The sequence below is a fragment of the Scomber scombrus genome, chromosome 14 (genome assembly GCF_963691925.1).
Source record: "Scomber scombrus chromosome 14, fScoSco1.1, whole genome shotgun sequence".
In the NCBI taxonomy this organism is placed as follows: domain Eukaryota; kingdom Metazoa; phylum Chordata; class Actinopteri; order Scombriformes; family Scombridae; genus Scomber; species Scomber scombrus.
The window spans coordinates 12,038,469-12,051,471 of record NC_084983.1 but is presented as its reverse complement, the minus strand read 5'-3'; the positions used below and the strand labels follow the sequence as shown (position 1 = coordinate 12,051,471).

General features: G+C 36.4%; 1 protein-coding gene across 2 annotated transcripts in view; it reads right to left on the bottom strand.

The window, feature by feature from the left end:
- Positions 1-1,167: 1,167 nt before the first annotated feature.
- Positions 1,168-13,003, bottom strand: part of zbtb20 (zinc finger and BTB domain containing 20) — a 33,859-nt gene continuing 22,023 nt past the window's right edge. For both annotated transcript variants that reach the window (XM_062433444.1, XM_062433442.1), the window contains exon 4: positions 1,168-11,851. In XM_062433444.1, coding sequence (XP_062289428.1) covers positions 11,316-11,851 — 536 coding nt within the window. In that variant the 3' untranslated portion in view covers positions 1,168-11,315. The remainder of the gene's footprint in view (positions 11,852-13,003) is intronic.

Sequence of the window (13,003 nt, the reverse complement as noted above, 5' to 3'; positions counted from 1 at the left end):
GGAGGAGGAAAACAAAATGATAAGCATAAACACTTGGGAGATCGCCTCCAAACTTTGGCACATCCCATGAAAACAATTTCACAAAATATGAGATTTATTTTCGAAATCATACATATGGAAGAAGAGCTAAACTGGCATAAGGTGAAAACATGCTGTGTAGTAAGGTGCTAAATCAGAGATATTACATTGCCAGCCTTTTTTTTTTTTCCTTTTTTTTCCCCACATGGACTGACATGAATAAGGTGCATTTGTAAGACTCAAAGCATGTAGGCCTTTTCTTAGATGTCAACAAAATATGTAATAAATACAAGTTTTCAAAAACAACCTAAATCAATTTGACCAATAGTCTTGAGGCGACCTCGTATACTCATGCATTCCCATGGATTCAGAGAAATGAATATCTCTACTGCAGTTGTGTAACTCTCTAAATGTGGCATGTGAAAGTAAAAGCTGTATTGTATTCATGGTATGTGTTATTTGATTTTTTTTCCCCGATTTTTATTTATTTCCTTTTTTCCTTTTTTTTTCTTCCTTTTTTTTCTTTTTTTTTTACAATTGAAATAGTGACAAACTTGATGAGTAAGGAGATGGAATTTGAAAAAACTGAATGCGAAACTAAGCCAAGATATATTCACAAGATCCTCTAAGCTGCACTGGTTTACAGGTCAACAGATGAGAGCTCTAGCCCTAGACTTACCAATTTCACCCTCATGCATACTGTACGGTTAAAGTGACGCAACAAGCTTGCTTAAATAGTCTACATCACAAAAGCAATTTGGTTTTAGTGCAAACACAATTGGCTGGCTTCAGCTTCTCAATAATAACAAGCTCACCAAGGAGATTACAAGAAGGCACATACTTATGCTTCCTCTAACACGCAACATATTTAGACAAACCGCAACATCTTTCAACAACACCACAAAGCGGTGAAAACAGGAAAAGCTACTACGTCCAGATAAAATGGTGAAGTTTTGCTGTTGGTGAATTATTGAAAAATGTACACTTATCCATCGACGAAATAACAACGTCAAGGTCTAGAATCACTCCGGGTTGTGAATGACCTCGTCGGAAAAAGGATGAAGTATGATACATTTTGGTGGACACATACGTAGCCAATGATGCTGTGTTTATACGACAAAAGGTGCATTTGGATTTATTTAAAAAAAAAATCTTCTTCCTCCAAGAAGTATTTGATTATTGTTTCACTTTTAAAGCATTTTTTTTGTAACATCCCAGAAAAAAGCACTCAAAGTGACCAAATATGCAGAGATATAAGACGAGTGTTTTTAAGGGGAAAGGCGTGACAGTGGACAGCAGGGTTGTCTTTTGGTATTTGTATTTATCTTTAAATGTTGTATGTGATGAAGACACGTCGACATTTGACTCATGGGTAATGATTCCTTCCCTCATACATCCCGTCTCTCACTTCATATCTACAAGAGCTGCTTGATTTGTCCAAAACAATCACAGGAGGAAACAACAGTTTTAATGCCCCTCAAATCTGGACACTAATACTCGGGGGTAAAAAATAAAATAAAATAACCTGCTACGGACAACAATATGTGGATGTCGTGTGCATTTAAAAAGGCGACTGATTCTGTACCTCTGAATACAAAAACAATGTTCAAATCAAAAAACATTGTCAAATATCAACATTTACTCAGCATTCCCACTGTGGGCAGACAACCGTCACATGCTATGGTTCGAGTGAATTATATTGCTTTTGATAGAAGAAGACCAAAATAAGTCTAGTGCAAATTTCTTTTCTGGTTTGAGAAGTGGTGGATTGGTGTAAATGAGACTCAACTGTTATATCTGCATTACCATAGCAACAACATATCAGGTGATTTTGATAACTGGATAGCTGTCAAGTGGTATCCCTTTATGATTTTACAGAATTTTTAATTCAGAAAAAGAAAAGAAAAATCTGTCACCAGTCGATGCCATGCAACAATTTGGAAGGAAAACCCTAATAATTACTTTCCTATCATGTATAACCCATCACCCAATGAATGCAAAGAATCAGCACAAAAGGAAATGTCTTAACTTCTACATGAGTCCTATTTTGAAAAAAGAAAAAGAAAAACAAAAGAAAAAGAAAAAGAAAAAAAAAAACGGGAGAGTGGCGGCCATGTTAGTCACCCCTCCCCCCTCTGTACAGCTGTTGGGAGGATGTGCTTCGTCTGCCAGCTCGCATCTGTGCTAACGGGTGTCATCTGTGCAGTTATGTCTGTCAAATACATCTCTCAACTTGGAAATGTTGGAAAACTCACTCCAGTCCAGTGTTTGACAAATCATATTATAAAACGTCCTTGCACATACATTAAAAAAAAGAAGAAAAAAAAAGAAAAACTTTATCCCCTATTTCAAAACAGCAGTCAATACATTTCAAACAAGCTTGTTTCATAACAATAATAATAATAATAATAATAATAAAATACAAACCAACTTGGAGCATAAATTATCAAAAACAAACTGAAAACACATTACTGCAGCATATATTTCAGGGTTGCTTAGTTGTGATGTTAACTACCTTTACTACAACAGCTCCACTTCTGCCAAGTTCATAACTATAAAGGAGAAGTATATTTTTTTAAGGGAAATAATAAAATAGCAAGCTAATGTAGGCAACAAAAAGCCTAACAAAATATACACATATTTATAAGCACATCTCATAGTTCAACTCAAGTGCATGTTTTACAAAAGCATCTACATACAAGATATGGCAGCAAAAAAGCCTGAAAAGCCAGATGACAAAAACCTAAGCTGCTTTATATCAGGGCACAAGTCATTTCTGATTCGTAATGTCAATCTTTGAGGAATTATGTCTTCAGCTCAGGTACAAAACTTTAGCATGAATTACAGTAATTTGATTCTTTCCTATTTTGAACACACATGATGACAAGAAATATACAGCAGATTTCACCTAGAATTAGACCTTAAAGACATAAAATAGTCAAATTCGCCAAATGGTTTACATTCTGCTTACAAAAATATACTGTAATCACCTTAAATTCATCTTACAGTTTGGTTTTGTTTTGTTTTTCATCGTGTAGTGATGGCTGGCTCTGACGCATGAAAGACTAATATTCACTCAGCTAGATTTGACTTGAATTGTTCAGACTAAATGTTGTGTATCTTGATTCTGTCTTTTCTTTTCTTTTCTCTTTTTTTGGCTTCATAAACAACCTACAAATATGTGCAAACTTAACATCTTGGTCCATCTCAAGTATAAATGGCTAAAATTGTATTTCTAAGTCACAATGTCAGATTAGTATTTTAGGGACAGCCTGAAGAAAACTGGGATAACACAAAAGAACAAAAACAAACAAAGTATTTAGATATAATCCAATGTGAAGGTGAATATTTGCTAAATGTGTATATAGTAGACAATAACTGATGAATTATTGAGTATTATGTTTAGTTTCAGAGGAACAATGCAACATTTAAAAAAAAAAATCTATGTTTTAACATGCGGTAGTTTACATCACAGCTACCGTGTCGGACTCATTTTTAATTTTTTGTTGCATTTCTTATAAAAAAATCTATTTTGGTCTACAATAGGCAAAGGAACACAACCACAAAACTATAAACAACCAATAGTGATCAAGTGACACAACATAGATGCATTTTCACAAGCACCCTGCCATGAGAAGAGAAACAAAGAAACCCCCCCCCCCCCCCCCCCAAAAAAAAACAAAAAAAACAAAAAACTGTAGCAATCTAGCCCGATTGAAGGAACCCCACACACATAGAAAAGAAAACTTATTTTCTCCACAAAACATACAGTATCTCAACCTCTTCTTTGGTTTGTGAAAACAAACATTGTCTAGAACAGCTTTTTTTTTTTTCCATTTGACGTCTAATGATTAGCATGGCCCCTGTTTTTACAATTTACCACCTGCAGCCCCCCTTTTAGGAACATGACAGTGCCAAAATATTTAGTGTGTGTCTGCACGTCCTTTATGGCAGACTACGTGTTGGCGGAGACAGTGGCCAACGTCATGGGGAAGAAGTCGCTGGGCTTAGTTTTACATGTTTTACGTCTCTGCAGGCCAACAGAGAAACCTCCATAGAGAAACGGAGCGGCAGCATAGTGCATGTTGTCTCTAGAATCAGTCTACACAAGCTCTACGCTCATGAGGTTTGCGATATAATGGCAAAAAATTTGAATAAACAGCAAGATGAGATCTTTAAAAAAAATCAATCTATTTGAGTGAAATGTAATGGGCGATGTTTGCAACTACATGATCAAACATCCAACAGATCTGTAAAATGATTTAAGCATTGGAAATCCACCTTTAAAATTAGGTTTGTTTAAGTGTGGAAAATGAGTGCCAGACTATAGGAGCTGGAATGTTCTGGACTTGACAGGAATGCATGTTTCAGTGACGCTGCTGCTGCACACTTTTTTTTGTGTAATCGAGCTGAGCTAAGCCGTGAACTACAGCGACTGAGAACACAAAGAGGCTTAATGTTTAGTCTTCGGAGGCTAAATCCCGCCTAAGTCTCCTCATCATCGTGATAAATAATAGATACTGAAAGCCTGTTATCGAGGGACACTCAAAATATAGTTGGTGCTCCATCAAAAACAAAGAAATCCCCAAAGAAAAAGCTGTGTAGACAGGAACTGCATGCTTCATTTGGACTGATAGATAGATGATAGATACCTGATGGTGATGCTTTATTAAAAACCTCATCAGGGTAGTGTAATAACTGCATGTTCGGACAGAAGCATCATAGTGAATATATAATCTAGATGTTGTTATAGCTTAGTTTAGCTTAGAATCTGGATGTTACGATGATAAAATCTGAACAGAGGCTGACTGTGTGACGGTTGGATGACAGGGACTAGCTATATCACATTGCCTATATTATCAATGCTTCATTTGAACACAAGATGTATGAAATGTTTGTTAATCACAGCTGTTTTCTCCTATTTATTTTGAAAACTATGTATCATGGAGGATTTAAAGATTCAAAAATGAAAGACAATCACTTCATTTTGGTGTGATGTATGTTTAGTTGTTATAAATGATGTGACAGAAGTTTTCTTCTTTACTTATTTGTTTATTTATTGCTTTGTTCCTGCTTGGGTCTTGCATCAAATTTAGTGGTATGATTTTTCTTTTTCCCCTAAATTTGGCACATTAACAAGGCTGGAGAGGGTTAGAGAGAAAACTGTGGTAATTAGTCCACAAGGGACAGAATAATAAGCCAACCCCAAACCTTTTATCTCACAGCCACTCAGTCATCTGAGTCCTGAAACTTGATTTGTGGTTATTATTCTACCATATTTTCTTTCAGCTTTGTTTTCACGAACTCAAAGCAACCACTTAAATATATTTGTATAATAATTTTGCATGTTGTGTGGTAATCTGTATTCAAAACTTTTAATTTGTAATCTCATTTTGAGTTTTATAAGTGGTTATAAAAAATCTAATCTCAGCCTAACATTTAATGACCAGTTTCTTTTATCAAGTTGCTCGCTGATTGCCCTTTAAAGTTTCCAGGCTGTACATAAACAACAAGGCTGCAAGATAAGATAGAAAATGTTAATGATCATTTTGAGGGGAAATTGGGCATTGGCTTGCACAAGGGAGGGCCTGGCGCCAAGGTCGAAGGACACATATTGAACATTGAACAGTACAATGTGTAAAATGTATATAAATAGTATTTTACTATATATAAATATATATAGTACAATATTAAAGCAGCTGCCAGCTCTCAAATCCTTTTCCCTCATTCACAGGAAGTGATCTGCCTCACTCACAGAAGTAATCATAATCTGAAGATTGGAAATATTTACCAACAACAAAGTCAATAAATAACCAGATCTTTTGCTTTGTACAGGATTGTGTTTTCATTTAGCGTCTCTACTTCAGCTCTTCCAGTTGATGTGTGGCTCCCTCTGCTGTTCACAAAGCGCTACTGCCCCCCCCCCCCCCCCCAAAAAAAGTACAGTCCATTATATGGCTTGTTTGCAAATGGCAAAAATTAATTAAAAAAGGGCATGTGCAAGATGCTAAACACCTGTGAGAGCGAGCAACGTAAAAGAAGAAAACGGTCATTCAATGTTAAGATTTCACATTACAATCTGAACCTACTAAACCTATTTGTATATCCTTTTAAATATAAATTGTGATTGCATTTGATATCTTTGAATCCTCCAAACAGTATGAATGTAAAATAAAAATACAGATGTAGCCTTTGCTGTTTATGAATAGGACATTTCAGGTATTTTAAAGGGTTCTCTTAGGATGCACTCACAACCACCAGGTTTTAGCAGTAATAGCATAAATAGTATATTTCTAATAGACCATTGTGTATATACTGTATATGTGCAACGTAGGAGAGAAAAACTATGAATATTCTGTATAGTTGCTGTATGTACTGATAGGCACTTGATAGGCATATTCCCTATATCCCACAAGGTACTGTAGGTAGCTGCAATTACTTGTCTTTCTATCTGAAAACTAAAACTATCTGAACATGTATTCTTAATCTGTGTGAAGATGGTGATTCTTATATATATATAGTATATTTGTAAGATCTATTTCACTCTTATGTGTACTGTAGAAGGACAACAAAAAAAATGCAGTAAAGTATTATCTGAACGGTGTTTTCTGTAATCTATTCTTAACTTTGTGACTTAATTCATGCTTTGAAAAAAAGAAAATCTGACTTAAAATGTGTGGAGACAGACTGAAAGACAAACAAGAAGACAGACACATGCTTATCAGAATAGAATGAACCTGTTCCTCACTTAACATGACCCTCACCATCTTACCATTTCCTTGTTTTCATCTCAATGCAAAGCGTATATACCGTATGCATATATATAGTACACTGTGAAATATTACTCAATAACTGACTATCCTTTATCCAGCCGCGTGAAGCTATGTATAAACAACACCACTATGATCACCAGGAAAGAAAAAGCAAGAGTAAGTGTGAAATAAAGAAGTATAACGATGAATTAAACATACTGCAAGAAGGACAACAATGTACTGTAGACTCTTTGTCTCTATGCTAAGATAAACAAAACATGAACAGTAATATATTTGAAACACAATACAAACAGCTGCAGGCTCAAGGCTATTATCTACGATTCAATATGTTTTGTTCTGGAAAATACGCGTACACTTTGCAAACATAAGTCTAGACTCTTTTTTTTCTTTTAAAAACTAACAACTAGAAGAAGCACAATTGAGATAAGGACTTATTTTCTGGATTATGTTGCAACGCTTCTGAAAAAAACAATTTTTAATCAACTTTTTTTGCAACACTGAGAAAAGAGAATTAAGCACCACCACGAGTAGCTGAAGCAGTATAAGGAATATATAACTATGGACAGTGAAGAGCATGTGATGCTAATGCAACAAGGGGACGGGGGGAAAAACGCCTGGGTATGCTATAGCATGTTTATGACACACTGGAGAGAAGGTTCTTCCCCTTCCGAGCCTGGTCTGCTATCAAACACCTTATGATACAAGAAGTCAACTTGACGATGGGACGAGTTATTAGCCCTCATCCGGATAACGTTGAGATTGGCTACTTTTGTTATTCCAAGAAAAAAAACAAAAATCCAAAATGATAGAGAAACAGTTGATAGTGTAATTCTGAAATCAAATATCTCAAAAAACCAACATCGAGCTACTTAACCTACTATTTAGACCAATGATACCACAAAGCTGGTTGTACTCATCTAGCTACAGTCAATAGTGCATTTGATATATGTGTTTACACAAAATATGCAAAAATTTAGGTGCCATGAAGGAATGCTAGATTACTGAATACACACATTACACTGAAATTTATGTCTCTGCCTTTGCTTTCAAAGAAGTGATGATGTTCATTTTTGGCAGTGTTTAAACTTGGTACTGAACAGACAACAAACACCAACGTCATGAGCTGTGTGCCAAACTTGTGGCAATACTGTTGGAAAGAGATCTCGGCAGTTGCTTACATATTCTATTTAGTGCATTGTCTGTTAAGGCAAGAGATTACCCTCCACGTGCTGTGTAGAGACAAATATAGCACTAGCATGCAGCAATATTGCCATCCTGGCAACCACAGCTACAAACAGGAACCATACAATTTAGGCTTATATGCACACCTTTGGAGACAGGCCCGATCAAATGTTAAATAATGTGCTACTTTTACTGAGGACTCACCTCACGCTTTTTTTCAGCATATTTCACGTGTGACTGATTTTTTTTTTTCTTAGCAGAGGAGAAACCTGAATACAGGAACTTTCTGGGTCTCATACTGTATGTTCATCACTTGACCTCACTTCAACCGACTCCACAGGGATTTGAAATCTAGTCGCAATTATATGAAATTCAGCATCTAAATGCTTGACATTACTTCTCTACACGGGCACAATGAAGTCAACAGTACTTGACCTAGGCTTGAGTCAAATCTCCGAACAAATGTCACAGGTGCCTTATTAGCCCAATAGGTTTGGAGAGCTGCTTTTCATAGTACCTGCGCTGCATATTGCAAAGGAAGCCCTACAGTTCAGATATTCCACTTATCAACTGTTTGATTAGGCTATATACCAACACACAGACACTCACAGACATACGAACACTAAGGAAGGGACACAACTGTGTACAACTGACAGACAGATATCAAAGAAGCTGCATTCCATCACCTCACCACACCCTTAAACCCACACAAAGTTGTTCTAGGACACGTATATCATTTATGTTACACACACACACATTATAAATGTATTATTATTAATAATATAATAATAGCTATTATTATTACCTCCGCCAACGGAGTTGGACGGGAGTTGTGTTTATTATTACTGTTGTTGTTTCACTGTTAATGTTGTTTGGCTTGGATGTTCTTGTAGGAAAAGTCTGTCTGTTTCTAAAGAAATGCAATTGAATAACTGTTATAGGGAACTGACTCCATAAAAGAATGAATTAAAAGGTTAAAACATAGATGAGCACACGTAATGGTACAAATTTAAATAAAAATAAATGCTTGCATTAACACGGCATGAGTATATACTGTAGGTAACTGCAAGCAATAACAAAAGCCAAGAACCGCTGAATTACTTAATGAATAACTGAAACAAAGCTATTCTATTACATGTGAACTCTACAACCAAATGTTAGATTTAAAAAAAAAATCCTCTTTTTTTTTCTAAAACTATAATATCTCTGTTAACAGTAGTGCACTTATTGGTTTAAGCAGTGCAACATATATGCAAGAAAATAATGCAGTCCACTTATCAAGATTTAAAAAATGTTTTTTTTTCCTTTGAAATTGAATAAAAGAAATCATAGTTCATTTAAGGAAAATGATTAAATATTAAGCACAGGCATTTTAAGAAAATGTGCAAAGTAGCACTTTGTTTTTTGTTTTTTTAAACCTACAGCTGGGTCTTTTTAAGACCGCTGTATGCAGTTAGTTATTCTTTTTAACCATACAACTACAAAAAGTGTTTGCTCACATAAATGAGCAAATCCTTCAGAATGCAGTTGCATTTGTGTGGTGTGTGTTCGAGTGTGTGTGTGTGTGTGTAAGTGTGTCTGTGTGTGTGTGTGCGTGTGTGTGCGTGTGTGTGCGTATGTGTGTCCTATTTTGGATGAAAAGCAATTTTTAAAAAAAAACAAACAATTCAAATATCAAAAATGAGCCTTAAGTGATGTGATGCATGGATGACAACTTGCGCACACTAGCTTCCGAATCTATTCTGTACATGTGTGTCTAGGTTCTTTTTTTTTTTTTTTTAGAAAAATCAGGAATGTATACTATTGTCTAGAAAGTCCATCTGCAACTTGTGGTATATCATGAAACAGTGTGATATCAATGGAGCTACTTGTTTTGCTTTGAGGCCGTATTTCCTTTCAAAATGTTGCATGCCATTTGAGCCTTCAGGGGGAGCCAGTACATAAAGAGTAATGCATTCAGCTCCCACCTGCTAAAATAGCTTTGCAATAGTAATGAACAGGTTATACAGGGATTCTCGGATCAGGATGGCATTTATTTCCAATTCAAATTTGATTCAAATTAAATTCCTCCCTCTTTAACACTGTTCCAATCAACAACTAGCCTAAACCCCCCACCCCCAATACATAATTCCATTATCAAATTAAAACTGTGTAGGCTATTCAATAACAATAGTTGAAGTGACAAGTCCTTTTTTGTCTTTTTTAAATCTACATCCCATAACAGTCAGGTGCAAGTTGAAGAGCAGCAATTATGAAGGAGAGAGTTTAGTCACATGTTCCAGCCTGCCATAAACTGTGAATGTAAAAGGCTCAAAAAACCCATCAGCAAAAGAATCTTTCTTTTTTTCTCATGTTTTGAAATGGAAGAGGTCTACTAGCCTTAACAGTCTTTTTAAGATATTAGTGGCAGTGTATGCAAATGAGTTAAACTCCAAACTTCAGAAAAAAAGAAACATATTTTTGCTCAAATATTGTCTCATCAACACACCCTTAATTTAGTCAACTTAATTTTAACCATCAAAATGCATGGACAATAATTATAAAACATGTGAGAAATATTTGTCCCCATCACCAACAATGGGAAGTTACATCTCAGTAAAATAATTGAAATTGGTACCTTGACAACAGCTGCATTATAATCCCTTAATACCATAGGAATAAATAAAACCCAGTGTCAAATTAACTACTCTCCTTTTTTTATTTTACATAAGAAGGCAATCTTGTGACCATCAGTATTTTAGAGGGAATATGTAGCCCGACCCCAGATGATTTTTTTGTTATTGTTGTTGTAAATTATACCACAGTAAGCTTGGACATCTATAGTTTCCAAACTGGTCAGTATGGGTTCACAACTGCCATGATTTATGTTTCATGGCAATGTACACACACACACACACACACACACACACACACACACACACACACACACACACACACACAGGCTTGCACAGACGAACAGACAGACACATGCGACGCTCAAACATTAATGCACATGTATATTCTCTCAGACATATCTACACTAAAGGTGTGTTTGTGTGTATGTGTTTCTTTCGTAGGCCTTTCGGTAGTGTTCAACACATAAATCAGTATTTTAGGAAAGCATACATTTAGAGGCCTGTAGTTAGGATCCATCCAGTAGATCAATATCAAACTACTAAGCCTTAAGGCCACCATCTTTTTTTTTCTTTTAGAATAACAGAAAAAAAAAATCTTTTTTTTTTTTTGGGAAACTTAATGTGCCAGTGTCTATACTCATTACTCTTCATACCTCAAAATAAGAAAAGGAAAATCTAGTGCCATTTTATTTGTCATTCTTTTTGAAAGAAGTTTATCTATTTGTACTTATCCATCGGAGACATGCATTCGCATGTGGTCATTGAAGTGCTCCATTTGGTCGAACTTGGCAGGGCAGACGGAGCACACGTAGGTGGTCCCTTCTTGGCAGCTCGCTTCTGCAGCTACACCCACTCCTGTTCCAACCCCAGCCCCAACTCCAGCACCTCCACTCACTGGCATAGCGAGGGCCACCACTCCAGCTCCAGGCTCAGGGACAGCCATAGGGATGGAAATGGAGACTGGGCCTGGGGTACCTGCGCTCCCCGACAACCCTGTGATGGCGCTACCTGTGGTGTGCAGGGCCATGTGCCTCTCCAGCAGGGTTTTGTGTGAGAACTTCTTCTTGCAGATGTAGCACTCATAGGACTTCTCTCCACGGTGCAGCCGCATGTGGACATTAAGAGAGCTCTTCTGGGTGAAACGCTTGTTGCAGATGCTGCACTGGTAGGCCCGCACCCCTGTGTGTGTCACCATGTGTTTGATTAAGTAATCCTTCAGGGAGAACGAGCGCCAGCAGATGCTGCACTGATGAGGCTTCTCACCTGGATGTACATGCAAGACAGAAGCATTAAAGAGAAAAAAAGGGAGACACATTTTTAGAATTAGGTTTAAAAAAAACATGGAAGATATGGTCTCTGTGCAAGCACAGATGCTCTGAACGTTCATTCAAAAAATTATTTCCAAGCATGTTGCGCATCATCACTGAATGGTGACCTAGCAGTACGATAAATGTAAATAATATTATATAATATCATATTGGCATCATCGAGGGGGAAAAAAAACGTGTTCTTATGAATCTATTTCTTTTTCTATGGCTAGTTTAGTTGCACATGCTTATTGCACATACTGCCACCTTGATAAAGGCATTCCTTGAAATGTTACAGTTGCTGTGGTCATTTTTAATATGAATATCTGCACCATTGTGCATGCAGCTGAAATAACACATAAACCTAAACTGAAGGCATGTGTCTTGGTTTTATTAATGGCAATAATTATGAACATGCCAGCAGTTGAGAATTGAACCCAGTCAAATGTTATGCTAAAACGCTCCTGGAAGCCACAGCCAGTGGATTACCTATACAAACAATGTGGTGAGTTCAACTGACATAAACTTGTGGAGCAACATTGGAGACCTGAAGGGATAAGGTGATGGATGACTTTAACCTGTACTAGCCTGTTATTACACTGTTTCCACTAGGTGTTGTATGCTACGGCAACCGTGTGGCTTTGATGTGGTTTTGGATACATGTACACTTTACAAAAGTGTAACAAAACTGATATTTTAAGTAAAAACTGTTGTAATGACTTCATAGACACAGAAAGGTGGGGTTACAAGGGGGAGAAAAAGTGATAATACACAATAGTGTTAATTCCCATATGATCAGGAACCAAATAATTAATATACAGTATTTTTCCCAGTTTGTTAAGGTGTAAACTCATTTTACATAATTGTCTCTTCTGGCATTATGGGCTGTAAAACATTACCATATTAATAATTATGTAAAACTAACAGGTAGAAGAAGAGATGGATAACATTGCGAATGAGCAAGGTGTACCATGCAATTTAATTAAGTCCTGTGTATCAACTGTGTGGTGCTGCGCTGAGTGAATTAATATGTAGCCAACTGCTTTGATTAAATGAATCCATTAAATTATATTTATACTTTATCACTTATTTTTGCGTGACCTGCTCC